Here is a 22,796-nt window from a genome sequence, read left to right as displayed (position 1 = left end):
ATAGAACCATTCATGCCAATAAAGTATCTTTATTTTTAAGTGTTGTACACTGGAAAAAAAACTTATTTTTGTAGGAGATTCTCAACTTTTTGTTGTATAAACTTGAGAAAACTCAAAAACCTGCTGAAGTTGGTTGCCTTAAAATTTTAAGTTGGCTCAACTTCTTTTTTTTTTTACAGTGTATAACCTAACATGAGCTGTGTGTCATCTCATCTGAAGGTTTAGAAACTCTGTCCTCCACCAGAAATATGTGCGACTCAATTTCTCCACTCTTTACTGAGGTATAAAAGCTGCCGTCGGTTCATTTGATGGATGACATCGTGCCTCAACTGAACTTTTGTATATTTTATAATAATTAACTCCAAATCACTTAAATAATCTGAAAAAGTAGTCAAGTGTACACTGCCATTTACATTTTTGCAAAACTGTAATATAATGAAATATTTTTTTTTACAATTTAAAATAACTATTTGAATATATTATATATTTTGAATATGTTGTCTATATTAATATATTTTAGAATGTTGATACCTACACCATAAATCAAAATGCAAGCTATACTTCTCTCACACTAAACTATTGAGAGTTAAGGGCAGAAATCATGACATGCTCAAAAAATAAATAAACAAATAAAACTTCCTTGACATTATCAAAGAGCGAGATGACCAATCACAATGGGCCTGGCAGGCTTTTGTAATTGTTGCATCACTCTGTCTCAAATGACCTTGCTGGCTTGCTCTTTCCTGGTCCCAGCTGAATAAAGTTAGATTGAGATTCATGGGCTTTCTCCTGCACCCCCGTCCTCTGACTAATGCTTATCTTTATCCATTCCTCTTTTCTCCTCCCCTCCAACCAGCCTGTTTCTCCTTCACCAATAAAAGTTTATTTTATTTTCCTTTTTTGTAACAGAACAGCAGATTCATTTTGAGGTTGGGAAAGAAAAATGGACAGCGAAAGAAATAGAGCAAGAAAGCTCATTTCTTCTCATTGTTCTTTTTCCCTCGTGTATAACCACGCACACAGAGATGCATGCTTTTGCAAGTAGCATGCAGTGGGTCCAAACGTCTGAGACCTAATAGGGAAAATGCAAAAATCTTTTGCATGGTTTTAATTTAATACAAAATGCAACAGGTTTTTAATGTGGTCTCAGGATGTTTTGGTGTCTACTAGAAAGTCTAATTATAGGGTATAAGTTATATAGGGCATTAGGTTTATCAAATAAAATTTTAAACATCAACTATGAACAAGAAATGAAGGTAAAGCTAACCCAGATGCTTGAGGTGTTAACTTATATGATAATGTGGGAAATATTGAATAATGCAGGGAATATTTCAATATTTTTTATGTTCAAAAATGGTAATTGATCAAAAGTAAAGGCATTTATAGTGTTACAAAAGATTTCTGTTTTAAATAAATGCCATTCCTTTGAACTTTAAATTAATAAAAAAATTATTTAAAGCATCACAACTGTTTTTAACACTGATGATCATGTTTCTTAAACAGCAAATCAGCATATTAGAATTCTTTCTGAAGCATCATGTGACACTGAAGACCGGTGTAAAGATGCTGAAAATACCGCTTTGCCATCACAAAAATAAATTAAAATATATTAATAGAAAACAGTTATTTTAAATTATAATAATATTTCACAAAATTACGTTTTTTACTTTTTACCATTAAATAAATATTGCCTTTCAAAAACATTTAAAACGTCTTACCGACCCCAAACTTTTAAGACTGATTTCAGACAGACTTCCAAGGCACTACATGCCACGTCTGATAATCTACAACATATTGAACATACTGGAGTGAACTTCAGAAATAACCAAGCAAAGATATATCAACTACAATGCTGATTTTTATTTCTTTTTTATGAGTCATAAGTTTGAAGAAAACGAAACACACAAAACCACCGACAGCAAAGGAAATATCTATTCTGCCTTCAAAAAGCGATTGATGAAGGCCATCTAGACAGGAGATTCAAGAGTTTTATTTGTCATATACAATTATGCTATGTAAACACTGAATTCAGACGGGTCTTAAATGCCTTCCTACCACCGTATACAGCCGGTGGCGACAACATGTTTCAAGTTAGATTGGGATGGAGAAACCAGAATGAAAACATCCTTTAAAGGCAACAAAACAGATATGAATCAGGTTTTTAGAGACCCTCACCAGTTCTATTAGGTTGGCGTGTGTTTGTGTTGTGCTGAAAGAGAGAGGACAAACAGATGCAATAGAACACAATTGTGCGTCTGTCAGTCTTAAGGTTAAGCCATGGCTCTGTGTTGCCTCACCTCCGTATGCAGCTAATAGGATTTACAGGTTTGGGATTCATTCGCTTACAAAGCTTTGACTCCCTCAAGACAACATAATCCCTCCTTAGCACAGCTAATAGAAACCTAGCGAGCATTTACTCACCTCCGTCGAAAGGTGTACAGTTTGTCTGTCAATTTGTTTCATTCAAAAGTAAACACAATCTATCAGAAGGTCCTGTTGATCACCTTGGGACACGATAGGTCGGTTACATTGGCTGTATGATATTCAAGGGAATGATGGTTGTCCATATCAGTCAAGCTCCATAATGAGGGGGATCAGCTGCTGATAGATGCATAAGCTTAAGGCTTAAGGTTTGCTTTGGCTATGCAGATAATCTATGCAGGTCCGAAGGGAAAAACACACCCAGTACATCTAATGAATTTATTTAAGCAAAGGGCTACATTTGTCTAAGAACCAGATCCAGAACCTCTGGATTTGGATCTGGAATCTGTTATTGAATCATTTTCACAATTCAATTATGTTTGAAAGACATTAACTGTATGCTACTATGTTTGCTAGTGTTTCATGAAAAATCATAAATATTAATGTTGTCTATCAGCCAAATTTGATGTTTGAACATGACATGAGAGTTTGACATGAGAGTTTGAAATCACATAGTTTTTGATTTGTTTTTGCCCTTTTATTTGTGAACAATTCTTTTTTATTTTATTTAAAAGGCAAACTCAAGTACATGAAACGAAAACAAAAATAATAATAACATACATGAATATAAAAACAACAATGGTCTGCATGATTGTACGAGGAGAAAAGAGCAAACAACTGAAGCAGAAACAACAGAATTATCAGTTAGGATCAGGGAGAATTACTTTCCACGAGGGATGTACAGGCAATTATGTCAGCATTATCAACATTTCTGTCTAAAATGGAAATATTTAAATTTCTTCAAACAGTTATCAAAACACCTTTAGTTTTATTGTCAGTCAATTGATGCGCTTCGTCCGGTGAGTGCATTAGTTTGGTCTCGCCGTGTTTCATGACAATCTTCAGCGTAGCAGGATACTGAAGAAAGGTCTGCAGACGTGCCTCTTTTAATTCCTTCCGTATTGCACTGAAGGAGCTCCGCTTCTTTGCCGTCGCGGGAGAGAAGTTGGGGAAGAAGCTCTACATTTCACCGTCACCCGCTTTTACAGGACCGCGGCGTCTTGCTTCATTAAGAATCAAATTCCTGTTGTTGTAGCGTAACAGTTTGAAGAGAAACACTCGTGGTTTGGAGTGATCAGTTGAAGCTCTGGAGTAAACTCGATGCGAGCGTTTGATCTCGATATCTCTGCCCACAAGTGATGGGATCCAAATCGGCAGTGACCATTTCAGAAAGCCGATCGGGTCATCCTTCTCGGCCCCTTCAGGTAGTCCCAGCAGGCAGAGATTACTGCGTCTGCTGCGGTCTTGTAAATCAGTCACCTGCTGCTCGAGGTCATCCAGACGGCCAGTGTGTTCTCCGATCACTTTTTTCTGCTCTCTCTGTTCGCCGATTAAAAAGTCAACTTTAGAGCATATATTCTGGATTGTAGCCATGTGAGAGGCAAGTTCGGTGCGCATTGCTGCTAATTCAGGTCTTCATCGCTTTATAGTGACCGCCATATTGCCTTCAATGTGGCTCGGCCCACCGCGGCTGCTGGTTTTGTTTTCTTCTTAATTGGCGAGGATGATGGTGAAAGTTTGAAAGATGATAGAGTTTCCGACTGTGTGACATCTCCAGACCAATGACAAACGAAAAAACTACCCCAAATGTAAAAAAAGAAGATGAATGTGAATAGACACAGGCGCATTAAATAAGCCACACACACACACGTTTGTTTTTGTGAAAAGTGGGGACATCCCATAGGCATAATGGTTTTTATACTGTACAAACTGTATGTGCTATTGCCCTACACCAGGGATTGGCAAGTAAGTTTGGCATTGGGCCAAAATAAAATTTCGCCACTAGATTGCGGGCCAGAACATAGTCAAAGGATAATTTAAGAAATTAATTGATGAAAAATACAAATAGAATTGCCTGTGACAGACTGTTACAGTGTCTTTTGTAACTGATAGTGAGCTGTTACTCTGTATTAAATCCTGTAGGAGGACAATCATGAACAAAAAGCCACATTTGTGTGGCGGTGTCCGGCAGAGTATATGAGCGGAGTGGAGCGTCAACAATTCCCCCTCCGTGCTCCGAGCATTTAATAATCACTCCGCCCTGGGTTCAAATTAATGGCTCATTTTCTGAATAAAAATTAATTTAATTCTTTCTTTAAAAAACAAAAACTACTGACCCCAACCTTTTGAATGATAGCATAAATATCCAATTGAATGAAATAAAATTACTAATTCAGATACTAATACTAAATTACTAGTCCAGATTGGGCTTATTCAACCGGAACCGGCAATGCTTTTATTTTCTTGCTTTTTTCCAGCATTCTTCTCCACTCTCAAAGTTTAACCTTAGCGCTTGACTTTTAGCCGCATAGTGTACGAACTTTCTTTGAGTGAATTGCAACACCAAAGATATTGATGACTTGCTTTGGAGCTGGGCTGCGAGAGACAGATCTGAGGTGTGAGACCTGGAAGCAGGGTCAAAAACGAGACCCTCTGTGTCGGAAGAGAAACAAGTATTAAACCGAGCTCATGCCTTGCTTTCCTAACAGGTGGCGGACGGTGTCATCACGCTGTGCTGAATGGAAAGCCTTGAGCACTGCACAGCGGACTGCATCGCTCCTGATCTATTCAGCTCATGTTTTTACTGTTGAATTTGCTGTGATTATGTCCTCACGCTGTTGGCAGTGAGGTTGTGGGTATAGTTTAGATATAGCAGCATAAGAATGGGCAATATCACATTGAGGTGAAAGACAAAGGTTAATCCACGAGGTATGTGCCCTGAGCACTATAACAATAAAAGTGTAAAAATAAATAATAGCATTGTTATGGGCATTGTGGTTTCTCAAGCTGGCCATAATAATAAGAGAAGATAAAGAAAACCAATAACAACAGAACTCAAAGCCACAACACCATGACAGGCACAGAGGACTCAAATCACACTCAACAAGAAAACAATATAAATAAAAGAACACAAAAAGGCGAAATTATATTATAGCCTTTACCGCAGGGAGGGGGAAATAAAGAAACTAACAGGTACAAGATCAAGAGGAGATCATAGCCTGACACCAGATATTTCAACAACAGCTTTACATTCCTTCACATTTCATACTCCACAGTCACTTGGAATTACCAGATCATTCAATGTAATAGCATTAAAATAGCATACAATTTAATTCATTTAAATATTTAAACCCAAAATGTTCAGCTGAGACTATTCATGATATTATGAATATCTATGATAATACAGTACATAACCATTCCAAAGTTTGGAGTTAGTATGATTTTTTAATGGTTTTTGCAAGAAGTTCACCGAGATGTTCATTAAGGCTGCATTTACAGTATTTTTTTAAAGGGTAAAAACAGTAATATTATGAAATATTATAACAGTTTGAAATAACTGTGGAATAATATAAAGTAAAAGGGTTACTCCAGTCTTCAGTGTTACACGATCCCTCAGAAATCATTCTAATATGCTGATTTGATGCTCATTTCTAATTATTATCAATGATAAAAACAGCTGTTAAAAACAGAGAATTAAAAAGAACAGCATTTATTTGAAATAGTTTTTTGTCTTTACTGTCACTTTTGCTTAATTTAATACATCCTTGATGCACAGTGTTCATTAAAAAAATATATATTTATATATCAATACTCACTATATGAGCTCTTTTATGGAGATGATGTACAATGTAAAAGTCGTAGGCCATAAATATATATATATTAAAAAAAATTCTGAACTCTGAATTCAAAACTACAGTACTGTAAAAAGTTTTAATGTAAAATTGCTGTGAAATGAAGATGCTGTCAAAAATAATGTCAGAAATGGATTTTATTTATCAATTAACGTCTATTAACTAAATTAAATCCACATTTGGTGTGACCATCCTTTGTGTTTAAAGCAGCTTTTGCCCTAGGTGCACTCACGCATAGTTTTTCAGGGAGCTTTGCAGGTAGGTCTCTTGAAGACGTTCTTGGAGACGTTGCCACAGTTCTTCTGGATTCAGTCTGTCTCAGTTTGTTCTGTTTCTTCATGTAATTCCAGACAGACTGGATGATGATTAGATCAGATCTCTGTGTGGAGCACTGGCTGTTGTCAGACAAAAATCTCACTGGATTATTACAATTAATGGCAATATGAATGTTTGGAAATGTAAACTGATATTTCCTTCTGACACAGTAGTCTAACACAGTCTAACACAGCAGAGAACTGAAACGAAGGACATTAAAAGAGACAAAGCGCACATGTGTTTGTGCATGTAATTTTCCAAAACCCTCATCTTTTCTCTGCACATCATTTCATCTTGTCTGTTAGTCTCTCATCTTTTATACACATTCTCATCTGGCTGGTGATGCTGAACAGCTAATGGAGAATGTCATGATGACCAGGTGTCAAGAGCACTGCAGACCCCAGAGAAAGAGGAGGAAGAAGGGAGGGGTGGCCACCATCTGTGTCTTGAGCTGGTTGTTTTATTCCTCCTCTACGCTTATGTGAGAAATCCTTTAGTTTGCAGGTTTTGTTCGTGTGTATAAAGAGAAATACTGTCAGCTCTTATTCTTTAGATGTGTGTGTTTGAGTAAAAACAGGAAAGAGGAAGTGAATATTTGAAAAGAAGCTGTCGGAGTACTTCTTAAACTTCACAGTACATATTACACATAATGGATTCATTAGGCTAACGTGATCTCATGAAAATGTGGTTCTGAGACCAGGCTGATTAGGCAGCTGAGGATAAAGAACCACTCTTTTTTGTTATTAGGACTCTTAAACAACTTAGATGCTCCTCCATCTTACTAAAAAGTGTGAAGCTGTGAAGATTTCATGCTGAGTTTAAATGGACTGTCTGAATAAAATGTGAGTGGTTCTTGCTTTTTCAAAACTCGCTGCCAAGCCAAGCAATTATTAGCATGCGATAAGGTTGTTATGGGTGCTTTCATGGCTGTTATATTACATGTTAAATTAAATTAGATGTAATTCAAAAATCAGGTTTTAGAATATTTAGACTGAACTCTTTTGGTCTGTTTGAATTTGGAGATTACCACTGATATTCAAATAGTAATTTTGTCTACTATGTTGGGAAGGTTACTTTAGAAATGTTACAGATTGCAAGTTCCCCAATCTAAAATGTAATAACTATTTCAATTACTTTATTAAAGCAATGTAACTGATTACATTTGATTACTTTTCCAAAATTGTAATGTTTTCATCTGTTAATAATTTTCAAACATGTAAACCAGGAAGTTACAATAGTACTCAACACTGATTACTGGCAGATTTTATCACTTCAATTAAGATGAAAACAATTTAATAGCACAACCAACACATAATCAAGAAATAGTCCACACCAGAAGCTATACTGGTTTTGAAATCAAATATTTGCATAATTATGACATTAATATTTGCATATCAATGAAAAAAACCCTGTAAATATAAAAAAATAAAGTTAAAATTATGTCATTTATTCCAACACATGTAGGTGATATACTGTATATATATACTGTACATCATTCAACGGTGATAACTTTCTTGAGCAGCAAATTTGCAACTTTGCATTACACAATAAATTACATTTAAAATATATTTAAATGGAAAAATGTTATTTTAAAATGTAATAATATTTCTCAATGTTAGTGTATTTGTAATCAAATAAATGCAACCTTGGTGAGCCTAAGAGACTTATTTTAAATACATTAAATCATCTTGTATGTATATAAATAATATACATGCTGTAAAAAATCCAACTTTCAAAAAGTTCTACTTACAAATGTAAAAAAGTAGCCTGAACAAAGAATATTTGAGGTATTTTGATGTTTTCAGCTACCAGTAAGACTTGTCAACTGTTCAACATTACGTTTTGTGTTTGAAAAAAGTATTTTGCAGAATTACACCGATTTTATAGAGTAAATATGAAGAAAATCCGTCTGGGTCTAACAATGCAGACAGCAAGAATACAGTATTAACAGACAGCAAACGCAGTCAGCTTGTAACAACAGTTGAGATTTACACAAAAGCCAAATTACAGCAAGCATTCATATCCTTCAGTAAATATATTCACACTGCCAAAATACCGAGCGGTAAGCCACGCTACTCAGTTTAACTCTGTACCTCTGCGGTGGTTTTTGTGATTATCTTCTTCAAACACTAATACATTATTATGATTGTATTCTGGGACCGCATCCTTATAGACATCCTTAAACAGTCAAATGCAAAATTTTAATCCATGCATGCGGTGTAAAGCCTCCATGACAAAACACACACACACACGTCTGGTTTGCTATCCTTGTGGGGACTCTCCATAGGCTTAATGCTTTTTCTACTGTACAGACCGTATTTTCTATTGCCCTAAACCAAAACTACACCTAAACTTAGCCCTCACAGGAAACTTTCTGCATTTTTAGATTTTCAAAAAACGACATTCTGTGTGATTTATTAGCTTGTTTACCCGTGGGGACCTCAGATTAGGTCCCCACCATGACACGAGTCCCCATGAGTCTGTGTGTATTCAGGTTTAAGTCCCCACCTGAATAAAAAAACAGGTACACACACACACACACACACACACACACACACACACACACGCACGCACACACACTTTCTTACTCATTATAAGTAATGTATTCTGCTTTAATTAGAGAGCTGCCATCACTGTGAGGTCCAGCTGAGAAAGAGTCAGTGGGGAATCTAAACAGCATCAGCATGCAATAACAACATGCTAGAAAACTTTACTTCAGGTATTACGCAGCATCCTAAACACACTCCACTCACCATTATAAAACGCATTGTTCCGGCTCTCAACTCTGATTAAATGTGCTGAGAGAAATAGAGGAAGCATTTGTGAGAAAGTATTATTGTTTGCCATGCTTATTATAGTGACATACAAAGTGCAACAAAGTTTTCTTTCAATTCCCCCCAAAAATGATTTTTAAAGCTTCAAAATGCTGCTAACATACTGAAATGAGTGATTCTGTGGAATCCATGAACTCTAAATATTGTGTCTTTTAGAGAAGTTGTGTGCTATTATTGTTATATGGAATAAAGCCATATCTAGAAAACATCATAAACTAGAGGTTTTTTGACTTTGCAACTAAAGAACACCCACAAAAACGTTAAAATGTTGTTTTTGATCATTGAAATAAAGGTGAATTATAATAGTATACAAATAATAAATAATACTAACACTGCTAAAAATCTGTCTCAGACCTCACCAAAAATGAAACAGACGTCCCTGCCTTGCAACTTTAGTTACTGGTTTGTAGCGTGGTGTTTTTGAAATGTAATAATGCGTATTAGTTTTTGCCTTGTTCATGATCTGTGCTCTGCAAAGCAATGGAACAGATTTCTGGAGTGTGAAGGAACGTCATTTAGCATCAAAATTTCCCAGGGCCAATTTCATATGCTTAAGCACCCTCGCTCTCACACAGATACACAAACACATTTACAATGAAGTGACGCTTTAATCCAGTGCGCTTCACATCACTAATCTGCAGGGCAGTACATGCTACATATTAATGAATCAGACAGCATTTACACAATATTTGACTTCACATGAAGTGAAAGAATCTGCCTTACATAGTAAATCATCTGTGTTAATTAATGCAAATTTGTAAATAAATGACATATTGCACGAACTGAAAACAAGAGAACCGCAAAAGACAACAGCATGCATTTATCACCAAAAAATAACAGCTTAGTGAGTAACCGATGACAGAAGCTTCAGTTTCGAGTGAGCGCTCTTTAATGTTATGTGACTAGGCTTAGGCTCTCTGTGCGGAGGGAATTCTTGGTGGTCTCATCAGGGAAGATCTTTGGTCTTGCACAATCTGCACTTTGTATGTCATGGCTTCTGGGGTTTTTTTCTTCTCCCTCTTGTTCTAGGATAAACTCTATATCAATGGCTGCCAAGTTCAAAAATAGCTCCACGCTGTGGAAAGACGTGCAAATTTATGCAGCTTTCTCAAAGTTGGCAGTGAATAGACCTGACACTTTTACTCGAAGCCAAAGTGCAGTCTAATCTTCTAGTATGAGCGTATAACCACACCAGAAGAAAACACTAAAAACACACGCACACCCAAATAATGACGGAATTTCTCTCAAGTAATTACATACTTAAAATGCATTTCCTAATGCAACATCTTCAGCATGCGTCTTAAAGTCAACACTTCCGATGCATTACATTCAATGGAAGGAAGCATCAAGCTTCCGCTAGTGTTGTGTTGCATGCATGTCAAGTTTTATAATAATTTAAACTTTGACCCTGCCTGCCGCTGAAAGCACAGCAAATGAGTATCAGACAACTAGCCACATGGTGTATCATAACATGGGAGGTGCTGCAAAAAAATCAAAAGATGGAAGAGAAACCGAGGTTGTGCTTTGGTAGAGACTCTGTAGTGAAAGAACAATTGAAGTCCATCTTTTTGGAAAATCATTATAATTATTTTTTTTTTTTTTGTAATGAGATGAAAATAAATGTAGCCTACTGCTTAAAAAGGCGACCTTAAGAACAAGCAGAACATTAATTTTTTTATGAAATGCATTAAAGGAATTTTTTTTAGGATTTAAAATGCCATTTTTTTACTGTAGAAAATTAATAGTGATTTTGTCTTATACATAGCCTAACCAACAGAAAATTAAATATGTCATGACATCAGTTAACAGTTAAAATGTTTACATATTTTAAATATACCCCAATTTCTTTCAGTATGGGCAAGGGGGAGGTTTTCAATCTTGTTTATTTCCATAATTTTTCTATGGGCATGCAGAATTATTAGGTTAGTGTTATTAAGACTTTTTGGTAAGGTTTTTAATGTTTTAGCATGTATTTGATCTAAATAGATAGTAATGAAATATTGCTGCAATTAAAATAACTACTTTCTATTTTAACATGTTTTGAAATGTTATTTATTTTTGTGATGCAAAGCTGAATTTTCAGCATCATTACTCCAGTCTTCAGTGTCACGTGATGCTTCAGAAATCATTCTAATATGCTTATTTGATAATCAAGAAACGTTTTTAATTATTACCAATGCTGAAAACAGATGTGCTGCTTAATATTTTTGTAAAAAAAACGGTGACACAGGATTTTTCTATGAATAGTAAATTTAAAAAAAAAGATTTTTTTTTTTTAAACTGAAGTTTTTTTTACATACTAAATGATTTTACTGACAGTTTAGATTCATTTTATGAATTAATGCATGAATAAAAGCATTCATTTAAAAAGCATTTTTTTTTTTTTACAGTAGTGTATGTGTCAGGAAATAGATGAAATTAACAGAAAAGTATTATGGTTTAAATTTAACAAATAACATTGATTCTAAAATGACTTTTTCTGTCCTAAGCCTCAAATTCTTACTTTTCTTATGTGTTTTTTTTTTAACGATCATGTATAATTCCCACCTTCTCACTACCAAGCAACCTTGTAAAATCAGCCTTCCATGACGCTTTCCATGTGGAGGTCAAAGAATGCACCCATAAACCTCTTCTTCCTTCCTACAGTTCATTCTACATACAAGTCGCCCAATCACATCAGTATACGCGCCACTACTTCATGTTTGTCTCCTGTCTGTGGCGTCGACTAGGTAGGAAGTTCCACGCCATCTGTAGTTTCAGTCTAATCATAACTGTATAAATCAGATAGCCCTATGGGCAGCAGCTCCTGTCACCAGAAGCAGGGTAACCATGGAGACAGTCCCCAAAGACAAGTAGTGTCTTGTTTTGAAAAGCATTTCCTGAGTCACGGAAAAATTTGGATTTCTCTTGTTTTCTTAATCAGATGAAGACAGAGATGGATTGGCACACAAAAAGGCTTCCCCCTGGGCGTTTCAAGAACTCAGCAGATGTAAACTACGTGTGTTTGCTGTGCTACCTGAACCCTGTCCAATTATGTGTCACCGAACACCCACTCACTAAACAATGGCCATTACACAATTATTTCAGCTTTACAAACACACTCCAATGCACATCTACACACTAACAAATTAGCAACTGCCCATTTATGCCGCACTCTGCAGTGTTTATCTGAACGTTTGGAGGCACAGAGGAAGTTGTTTTAAGTCATTTCCTGAGTGATTATGTATAATCACTATTTGTTTGTGTCCTTTGTCTTTTCTCTGGAGATTTATGTGTTGCTGCTTTGAAAGCCACAGTAAAATCTTGCCTAATCAAACATAACTGTCATGTTCTCATAACAATACAAATCCTTTTTAAATTAACTAAATAATCAGACATATTTGAATCATTATTTAGTTTCAAAATAGTAAAAAAACTGAATTTTTTTATATATGAATGTTTAATACATATAGTTATATTGGCAATTTAAAAGCAATAAATTATATATAAAAAAAATATTTATGAATTCATACTCAAAATGAAGTTTTTATTTTTGTTTTTAAGCAGCACTCTTAAATTAAAACGTATATACAACATATGTCAATCATAAATCTAATCACTATACAAAACATACATAAAAACAATTCTCCTCAAGCTTTTGTTCACACACACTCACACACAACCAAAAAATCTGAATAATCAGTGCATATTTATAAGTAAAGATATATTATCTTTTTATTTATGTGTTTATCATCTATTCTGTATTTGATGCAGCAATTCATTAGTGTGTAAATGAATGTCGTATTACATTAATCACTTCATATCACTTTGATTCATCTTGACATGTTTACAGTCTGTTTACTTTTAGAAGACTAATGTCTCCAATATCACAAATTGCACCCAGAAACCTGAGATTGTGGGATTTCCACTTAGAAAATAAGAAGCTAGGGAGAGAGAAAGAAAATATATGGGGATAACAGCTTCTCTTATGTTTGCCCAGAGCGAGTGGCTTAATCTAATGTCACAGAGTCACACAGTTGTTTATTGATCATAAAAAGGGAGTGTGTTGTTTTAAGCCACAAGCAACTACCTTCAAGTCCACACACACACACACAGTACTGAATGTTAGTCTGACTGCTTGAACGCCTCTTGCTGTGCAGTAGTGTATCGAAGAAGCAAACACAATAAGCCATTTCCTATGAAGTTTATGAATGGTTTGACATGCAGGTTAAGTGTTTTGGGGAGAATGACTGAGCCAAAGGCTTGTTCTTATGACGACTGCACTGTTAAAACGGTCTATTGTGATACTAACATGGTTTGTCAGTTATAAATCTGTTTAAAACATTCAGAACAAATACTTCATATAGAAGATATATCTTCAGCATGCATAATAAAACATCTTTCTGACAGAGTGTAATAGTCCCCTTGATTTCTTATTTCTGTTCATTCTGAACTGCATTACACATTTGCTGAATGTCAAGTTTATCAAGTACACTTGTAGTACAAATGTCTCGCTGTGAATTGAATTGTGTGTGTGTTGTCCTATACACACATCTGCAGTGGCCCCCAAAATATTTGAGCACCACAATACACTTACAAATGTATGAATGTCATTGCATTTCATTCAAATACTAAACCAAATGGCATATCTTTAAAAAAAAAAAAGATAGTGCATACTACTGTCCCAGTTATGATCTGTTTTTGTTTAGTTATGTCTCTGTTTACCGTCCTAGTTTATCCCCATGATTATTAGTTAATTAGCTCCACACCTGTTTCTGTTCTTCCTTGATTACGTTCAGCCTTTAAAGCCTGTGTTCTCCCCTGTTTGGTTTGTCCGCTATTGTATGTGTTACACCAGCCTGAATCGTCGTGAGTAAAGTTTATTGTTTTGGATATACCTGCCTGTTGTGTCATGTTTACCTCTTGGGAGTACATACGTAACACATGCATATTTGTCAATCCATAAATAAACGAATGAATGAATAAATAAATAAGTACAGTACATACTGTATGTATTTAATGGTCATTCTGGAAAAACTAAAACAGTGATGTAACATTCAGCTTTGAGGTAGTCAACGTGCATAACACATGCATATATTATTAATATACCTAGCAACATAAAACACAGCATGTGAGAATTTCAATATTCACAGATGACAGCATATAAACAATAAATAAACAAATACATGAATATTTAAAATGCTGGTAGTGATAGAAAGGGTACTTAGGGAAACAGCGATTTGTTTGCAGTTGAGGCAGCGTATTGTGCTGTGTAACTCCTAGCACACTGAGAAGTAAGGGCACATATAGTTTGAATGCTATGAAAGATTCACGTTACAGAACTCTCTTTTCACCCTGTCTCTACTCCTGCCCGTCTCTTCTACTGTCTACAATGCTCTTGTGAAACAAGCACTTTGTAACTGTCAGAAGTCAACCAGACAGCATTACCCATTTCCCATCCACATGAAATGGGCCTGCAAACACACACACACACACACGTTGGTTTTTGTGGTTTATGGGGACTCTCCATAGGCGTAATGGTTTTTATACTGAACAAACTGTGTGTGCTATTGCCCTACACCAACCCTACACCTAAACTTAGCCCTCACAGGAGACTTTGTGCATTTTTAGATTTTCAAAAAAACACCATTTAGTATGTTTTTTAAGCCTTTTGAATTACGTGGACATAGGCAGTGTCCTCATAAACCACCTTCATATTGTAATACCTCTGTCATACCCATGTCATTATACAAATTTGTGTCCTCATAAACCACACACACACACACGCACGCACGCACGCACACACACACACACACACACACAGGCCTCAGGACTTTGAAGCCAGTCAATTTGAAGCCCAGACAGATACATATACAATGCAATTGTTGTAGGATTTAAAGGAAGAAAAATGTTCACCATCATCAGACTGATCCATTTAAGCAGCATGGAGTGCACCGGCAACACAATGTACAATCTGTAGAGCAGTACTAGCCAAACCACAGCTTATCTATCACATAATCACTGCAGTTTTACAAGATTATTCCGTCCACACCTTTCTTGAAAAGGAATAGTGTTCTAGTGGTAACTTTTTCTTAGCTCTTTCCACAGCTACTGTATATGCAGGAGTCCTCCCTCCTGTTAGAAACCAAAGCCAAAAATGTTTGAAAAAATGTACAGGTCAAGTCTGTAAAAAATGCAATCAATTGCAATGTTTCTTTATTCAAGTGATTTTAAAATACTTATTGTTTATATATTGTTTCATATTAAATAATTTAGTTGTTCAATTTAAAACAGCTAAGATACATAAAAGTAGAGTGAAAATCCAATTTATCATCATGAACTAGATAATAGCACCAGTATTATCTAATTGATGATGATATATTGTTTTTTCACTGCACTTTAATTACACTGTAGGTTATGTTGGGTCATCATATTTTTATTCCCTTGCACACAAATGCAAACAAGCTCTGTTTGGATACAAGAAATCATCCAATACATTCTGAGCAATTATTGAAATGTTTGAGTACATACAAAACCCAATTTCCTTTTTTAAGAGAGGCACATGCAATATGTTCTCCATATCTAAAACAACCATTCAGTTACCGTATGTTGTTCTTTCTTTAGCAGTTGTTTGATTTAGGTCACACTGTAATTAAAAAAGCAGTCTATTTTAAGGGTTTCCCTTCATTAGCCAAGTGGAGAGGGTCTCATAAGCTAATAAGGTGGATAGACGTAAAAGTAAACTCTTCTATATAGAGTGTGTGTTTGCGTTATCAGGATGAGCTAAGCTGTTAGACGTTAATTGGTCTTGGAGAGCGTGCGAGTGTGTCTGCGTGATTGATCTGTGCTAAGTTTAGCTCTTGGTAGGTGAGCATCCGTAATGATTATATACACATGAAAAACATGGCATCAGCTAAACAAAAATGACTTTTTAAAAATAGCTCCAAAATGCCACTAGACAATATTCTGCACTTAGTCTCACCGTTAATAGTTGGAAATTAAGGTACAATGGAACTAGTGGGTGTTCATTTGGACTTATTAGTAAAGTGCCATGGTATTAAGTTTGGGTAAGTGGGTTATTTCATAATGTGCTGTGCAAAATATTCACATTTATATAATTTTGTACTCTTGTTACTCTCACTGAGGGAGCATCGTTACGATGTGACCTAGTTTTTTCAGATATCAATAATCATGTTCTTTCTTCTTATTTCTGCAGGACGCAATATGAAAATCTGGTCATGAGTGGGTATCTGATGAGAAATGATGTCCTCGGAAAACACAAGCACTTCCTGCCCTGTGGGAGGCTATGCGTGGGAATGCTCAGATTCGCTATCTGAAAACCTATTGCACACAAACAAGACTCTGGTCGTAAATGAAGCTTCCTTTCCAGTGTGACGAGACACCAAGCGTACACTGAACAGAGAAAAACAAAAAATTGTTTCTCTCAAACTGATGTTCCAAACAGAACTGGTACATCCAATTACAATCAAAGCCTTGCTGAATATCCAGTGGAATACTGCTAAAAAGATCATAATCTGTCTAAACAACAACAACTGCTGGAATCTGCTGGAGCTATGGCTGAAGCACAGATGTCCATTTCTCCTGGGTCCAGTGGACATGGAGGAGGTATGGTGACCAGTGCCTTACTTTGCTGGGCTATGGCTCTTGTGTTCCTCTCATTGACAAGGGTGCCTGTTGTTCAGGGTGACTGTTGGCTGATTGAAGGGGAAAAGGGATTTGTATGGTTGGCAATCTGCAGCCAGAACCAGCCACCATATGAAAATATCCCATTGCATATTAACAGCACAATTGTTGACCTACGACTCAATGAGAACAAGATTCGAAGCATCCACTTTTCTTCCTTAAGTCGCTTTGGCAATCTCACATACCTGAATCTGACAAAGAATGACATCTCTTATATTGAAGATGGGGCTTTCTCTGTCCAATTTAATCTTCAAGTGTTGCAGATTGGCTTTAACAAGCTGAGGAACTTGACTGAGGGAATGCTGAGAGGATTGGGACGCTTACAGTACCTCTATCTTCAGGCTAACCTGATCGAGACCGTCTCAGCCAATGCCTTCTGGGAGTGTCCTGCGATAGAAAACATCGACCTCTCCATGAACAGGATTCAGCTTCTGGATGGTGTTACATTTCGTGGTCTGTCGAAGCTTACAACGTGTGAGCTCTATGCAAACCCATTCAGTTGCTCATGTGAGCTGTTGGGATTCCTGCGCTGGCTTGTTGCATTCCCAAACCGGACAAGTGAGCGGATGGCGTGCGACACACCCCCTAACTTTTCAGGCTACAGTCTCTTGAGTCAGAACCGAAGGATGCCACGATTTCGGAATGCCTTCCATGAACTCTCTTCTGTCTGCACCGATGACAATGTGACACCGAATCTTCAAGGGTCTTCAGACGAGTGCACTCCCACAATGTTGAGCCCTTGCGGACTGGATGATTGTTCCTCAGGAACATTTCCAGAGGAGACTATAAGCATCAGCCCCACCTTTGTGGATCCAGATGCACGTCCTCTAATGAAACTAAAAGACGTTACCCACACAAGTGCGACAATCTCGATTCAGATTCCAAATCCATTTAGAAAAATGTACATCCTTGTCCTGTACAATAACAGCTTCTTCACTGATATCCAAAACCTGAAAAGCCAGAGAGAAGACATTGAGTTACAGAACCTTAAATCTCACACTAACTACACTTACTGTGTGGCATCCATTCGTAATTCATTGAGGTTCAACCACACCTGCCTGATCATCTCCACAGGACCAAGGACATTGCAAGAACATGTGGCAAATGATTCAACCGCCACTCATTACATTATGACCATCCTCGGTTGTCTGTTTGGGATGCTGATTGTACTGGGTGTAGTGTTCCATTGCTTGAGAAAGCGCAAACAGCAAGATGAGCCAAAGAGCAAGAAGCTGGAAAAGATGAAAAGAAACTTGATCGAGATGAAATATGGAACTGAACTGGAACAAGGGACTATATCACAGCTGTCCCAAAAGCAAATTCTGTCTGCTGGTGAGACCATACAAAGGATGCCATACTTGCCAACTGCCAGTGACTCAGATCAGTATAAGATGCAAGAGATCTCTGGGACACCAAAGACCACAAAAGGGAATTACATGGAAGTGAGATCAGAGCAACCAGAGCGCAGCGTTAGGGAATGCAGCATTCCTCCATCAGAAACCAACCAGGGATCTGTTGCAGAGATATCCACTATTGCAAAAGAAGTGGACAAAGTAAACCAGATCATCAACAATTGCATCGATGCACTCAAATCCGATTCAACATCATTCCAGGCTGCAAAATCCGGCGCCGTGTCCACAGCGGAGCCTCAGTTGGTCCTTATATCAGAGCACCCACCGGGCAAGTCTGGATTTCTGTCTCCAGTGTACAAAGGAGGCTACCATCATCCTCTACAGAGGCACCACAGTATAGATGCCCCGCAAAAGCGTGCAAGCACATCCTCGAGTGGCTCGTTGCGCAGTCCACGCTCTTTCCGTTCTGAAGGAGCTTACAGATCAGAGTCCAAATATATTGAGAAGGCATCTCCACTCGATGAGTCAGGAATCATAACAGTCACTCCAGCAGCTGCGATCCTGAGGGCGGAGGCAGAACGGATTCGACAATACAGCGAACACAGGCACTCCTACCCTGGTCCCCACCATATAGAGGGGTCGATAGAGGTGTCGGGGAGCCGGAAGTCATCCATTCTGGAGCCGCTGGCGCGCTCCAGACCACGTGAGCTGTCCTATTCTCAGCTCTCACCGCAGTACCACAACCTGAGCGGCTACTCCAGTCCTGAGTACAGCTGTAGGCCTTCTCTTAGCCTGTGGGAACGTTTTAAACTCCACTGCAAGCGCCATAGGGATGAGGAAGAGTACATTGCAGCAGGTCACGCATTAAGGAGGAAAGTACAGTTTGCCAAAGATGAGGACTTACATGACATTCTGGACTACTGGAAAGGAGTCTCTGCTCAGCAGAAAGCATGAAATCACAAATCTCTGGACCAAACCAGCCAGTATCAATGATTAAGTGACAAGTCAGCACTCACTTTTAGAGAAATAGCTTAGAAATGTTGCTAGCTCTTTTCAATCATTCTGTTTGAGAATGAAAACAAAATACGAAATACTGTAGATCTTGCAGTGAGTGTACGTGCCAAGTGGTAAGAATAGAAAACTTTTAACAGTATTAACCTCAACTCAACATTTGATTTTTATATATTGGAAATAACAATAAACTACTATTATATTATCATCATCCTCATCATCATGACCATCATTGATTAGTAGTATTACTGTTAAGATTGATTCTTCTTCTTCTTACAATTAATCTTTGGTTATCGCATGGCCGTGTCCTGTGACAGTATTTACTGTTGTGTACTTGGAAAAACATACAACTCAAAATGTCTGCCGAACACTGTTCTCCCTAACCTTAGATTTTTATACAGACTGTGCAACTTTGAAAACGCTTTTTTTTTTCTTCTTTAGCGACTGTTCAACGGACAACTGCTGAATTTGCTACAGAAGCACACCTCTACTGGATTTTAAATCAACAACTTTTCAGAAGAAAAGCTTCTCTTAATGGGTTCTCCATTCCTTTTTGTAAAGTTTACATTTTCAAACATACAATGAATGTTTCAAGTCCTTAAGACTTACACCTGCAATGTGATTACATACAGACACAGCTGTGCAGGTAGAACTGTTTTTGGCTTTTTATTGTATTTCATTAACAGATCTTCAAGCAGTGCTACTGAGAAAACTGAACCCACAAACTCAACAGTCCTGCATACTGGAGAATGAATGTACTGCGTGTTAACACTATTTTTCTCCGACATCAGTTTTACAATATTTGGGGCTTAGTTCAGCTTAAACCCAGTTCGATTCTTGTTTGCAAGACCTTCAGAAATATTTCTGTCTCAGTCAAAGATATTGCTACTACATGCCTACTTTTAACCACTGTGAACCCCAAGACCTTGCTAAATCAGTCCTGGGGTTAGTTTTTTTTACTGAGATTCAACAGACCTATGTTGTCTATGGCTTTTAGGCCAGGTCTAAATTGCTGATCTAGGCAGCCCTAATTTTTCTCACCGCCGTTAATGCTCATTGACAATTTAGATTCCACTGATTAGAACAATGGAATTAGCCAAAACAAATTTTAAGACCTGTACTGTGATAACACACATTACAATACCCTGGTTCATGGAGTGAAATAACACAACATTTAAATGATATCTGAAAGTGCATGTCAAATGTCTGACAGAAAAGTTGTCAACCAAATATTAAGCCCTAGAGTGCACATAGTGTTGTTTCAAAACACGGGTAGATTGTTTGTAATTTTGTCAGGTTGTGTGCCATTTACAGAAGAAATTTCATTTCGCCAACTAATTTTATGAATGAAAATGCCATTATCAAACTGACTGTTGAACTGATTTATTGCTTATTGTACTGAAATTGGAGATTGTTTCTCTGTGGCAGCCTGGTCCTGAACATGCACTGTCATCTTGTACCTAACATGAAGATTGTTTCTGTTTTGTTACATAATTAAGTTTAAAACATTTAGGCGATTCCAGGTCATTTCTGAGCTAAATGAACGCCTCCAAGAAAGGACTAATGCATGATAGTAGGGACAAAATAATTATTTAATCAAAATGTCTGTATAATTAATGAAATCAGGGTCTTCTTTAAACCACCAGAAGATTTCTCGCATCTTTTCCTTAATTTATGAGTAAATAAATCTTAAATAATTGATTATTATACTCTTTGAAAAACATGTCCCTAAAGTGCAAATCCACACTTTTTAAGGTTCAACTTACATGCACTGTATCTAATTAACGGGTCTGTTGAGTTGATTGTCATCTCTTATACTGCAAACTGTAGCACTCCAGATTTTCCATGGACACTGAAAGTAAGCTGAAAGAAAATGACTTGGTGAATGTAGAGCAGCCTGAAAACAGCCACATGTATGGGCTTCTTGTAGGAGGGAAAGAATGGTTCAAAGGGCTTTCATGTCTGGTGGAAATGTCAAAGAGCACAATAAAAATGGTTTTATTTCTTAAAGAATAAATACTTTTTTCTCAAAGACATATTGTGCCTCAAGCAGTGTTCAGCTGCGGAGCTTAAGGTAAGTCTCCTGTTGTGTTTTTGTGAGAACAGCACAAACTGAAACGTAATTGCATGTCCTATAAGAAACCTACTGGGCCTCAGAGACTTAAGCATACCAGAAGACATGAGCTAATATCAATAGGGTATATAACAAATAATAAAAACAATGGTGTTCAAAAGTCTGTACTGAAAATCTGGGATTCAAACTCAAATACAAACCGTAGAAATATTAAGACATAAAATTAATAAGAAACATTTAAGATTTGACTTTGTATTAATAAGAAATTTTGTGACTTATCAAGTGGACTTATTGTTGCTGAATATATGATGTTCTTCCATCAGAGATGGAGCTACTCTTCAGACCTTATATGAACTTGGCACCCATAATGTCAATGAAGTTACACTCCTGATGTAAATTAATCTAAAAAGCTGCTCTGATAAGAAAGGTCAGCACTCCCTCTCTCATTCTATATTTTTTTGCTTACAAAAATTGTCTACAATGCCGGGAAAATGTGCAAATCTAGCTACACTGTAAAAAAAATGTCAAAAATTGTTTCAACAAAATAATTTATTACCCCGCTAACTTAAAATTTTTATTTTAGTCAACTTGAAATTTTAAGACAATGTTAATTTAAGGGACAACTGGAATGTTTTAGTTGACTTAGCTACAAATTTTAAGTCAGCGGGGGTAACAAATTATTTCAAGCTGAAACAATTTTTTTTTTTTTTTTTTTTTACAGTGATTAGAGCAGTTAGCTACAGCCCTCAAATTCGGCATTCAGGGTGTGCAGATATTTGCCCCAAACACAATGAAATATTTTACTTTTGTGAAACTTTGCTTGTTTTACTCGGGTTGAGTCTGCGTGCTGCTTGATGACACAATATTTCATAAATAGGCTTCTTATCACTGTAAAAAATGATAAGTTGTCTTAACTTAAAAATAAAATTAGGAAACCCGTTGCCTAAATTAAGTAATTATTAATAAAAATTATTACTTAATGATTAAGTAATTATTAATAAAAAAAAGTACAAGTTAAGTGAATTTTCAATTGTCACTTAAATTCTTTTTATTATTATTATTTACTTAATCATTTTAAGGCAAAGGGTTTCCTCAATTTTTTTCAAGTCAGCATCACTTTTTACAGTGTAGCGGGGGAAAGTTCTTAGATGTTTGGCTGACAAGTTTCTCTTGAAGTTATGAAGAGATGTTAATATATTGAACATTTAAAGTTATTTTGTCTTTAATCAAGGTCATAAACTGATAGCACAAACCCATTATGTATACACAGTTTATAGAACACATTTTCTGAAACATTTTAGTTGGACAGTAGTCTAACATTTTTTAAATGTCACTACTTCAGTGACTTGTTTTTTTACAAACCTGACCTTGAACATTCAAAGAACTTTTTGAAATTTATGCAAGAATAACATGG

The 22,796-nt window shown here is 36.6% G+C and overlaps 1 protein-coding gene across 1 annotated transcript; it reads left to right on the top strand.

Moving 5' to 3' along the window:
• Positions 1-16,815: 16,815 nt before the first annotated feature.
• Positions 16,816-19,251, top strand: LOC306874333 (protein ELFN1-like; the record flags this gene model as incomplete). The annotated part of the gene is made up of 1 exon (XM_079424301.1): positions 16,816-19,251. The coding sequence occupies one exon, from the start codon at positions 16,816-16,818 to the stop codon at positions 19,249-19,251; it is 2,436 nt and encodes an 811-aa protein (XP_079280427.1).
• Positions 19,252-22,796: the final 3,545 nt, after the last annotated feature.

Source organism: Barbus barbus, assembly GCF_936440315.1.
Source record: "Barbus barbus genome assembly, chromosome: 8".
Classification (NCBI taxonomy): Eukaryota; Metazoa; Chordata; class Actinopteri; order Cypriniformes; family Cyprinidae; genus Barbus; species Barbus barbus.
This window is presented reverse-complemented; position numbering and strand designations above follow the sequence as displayed.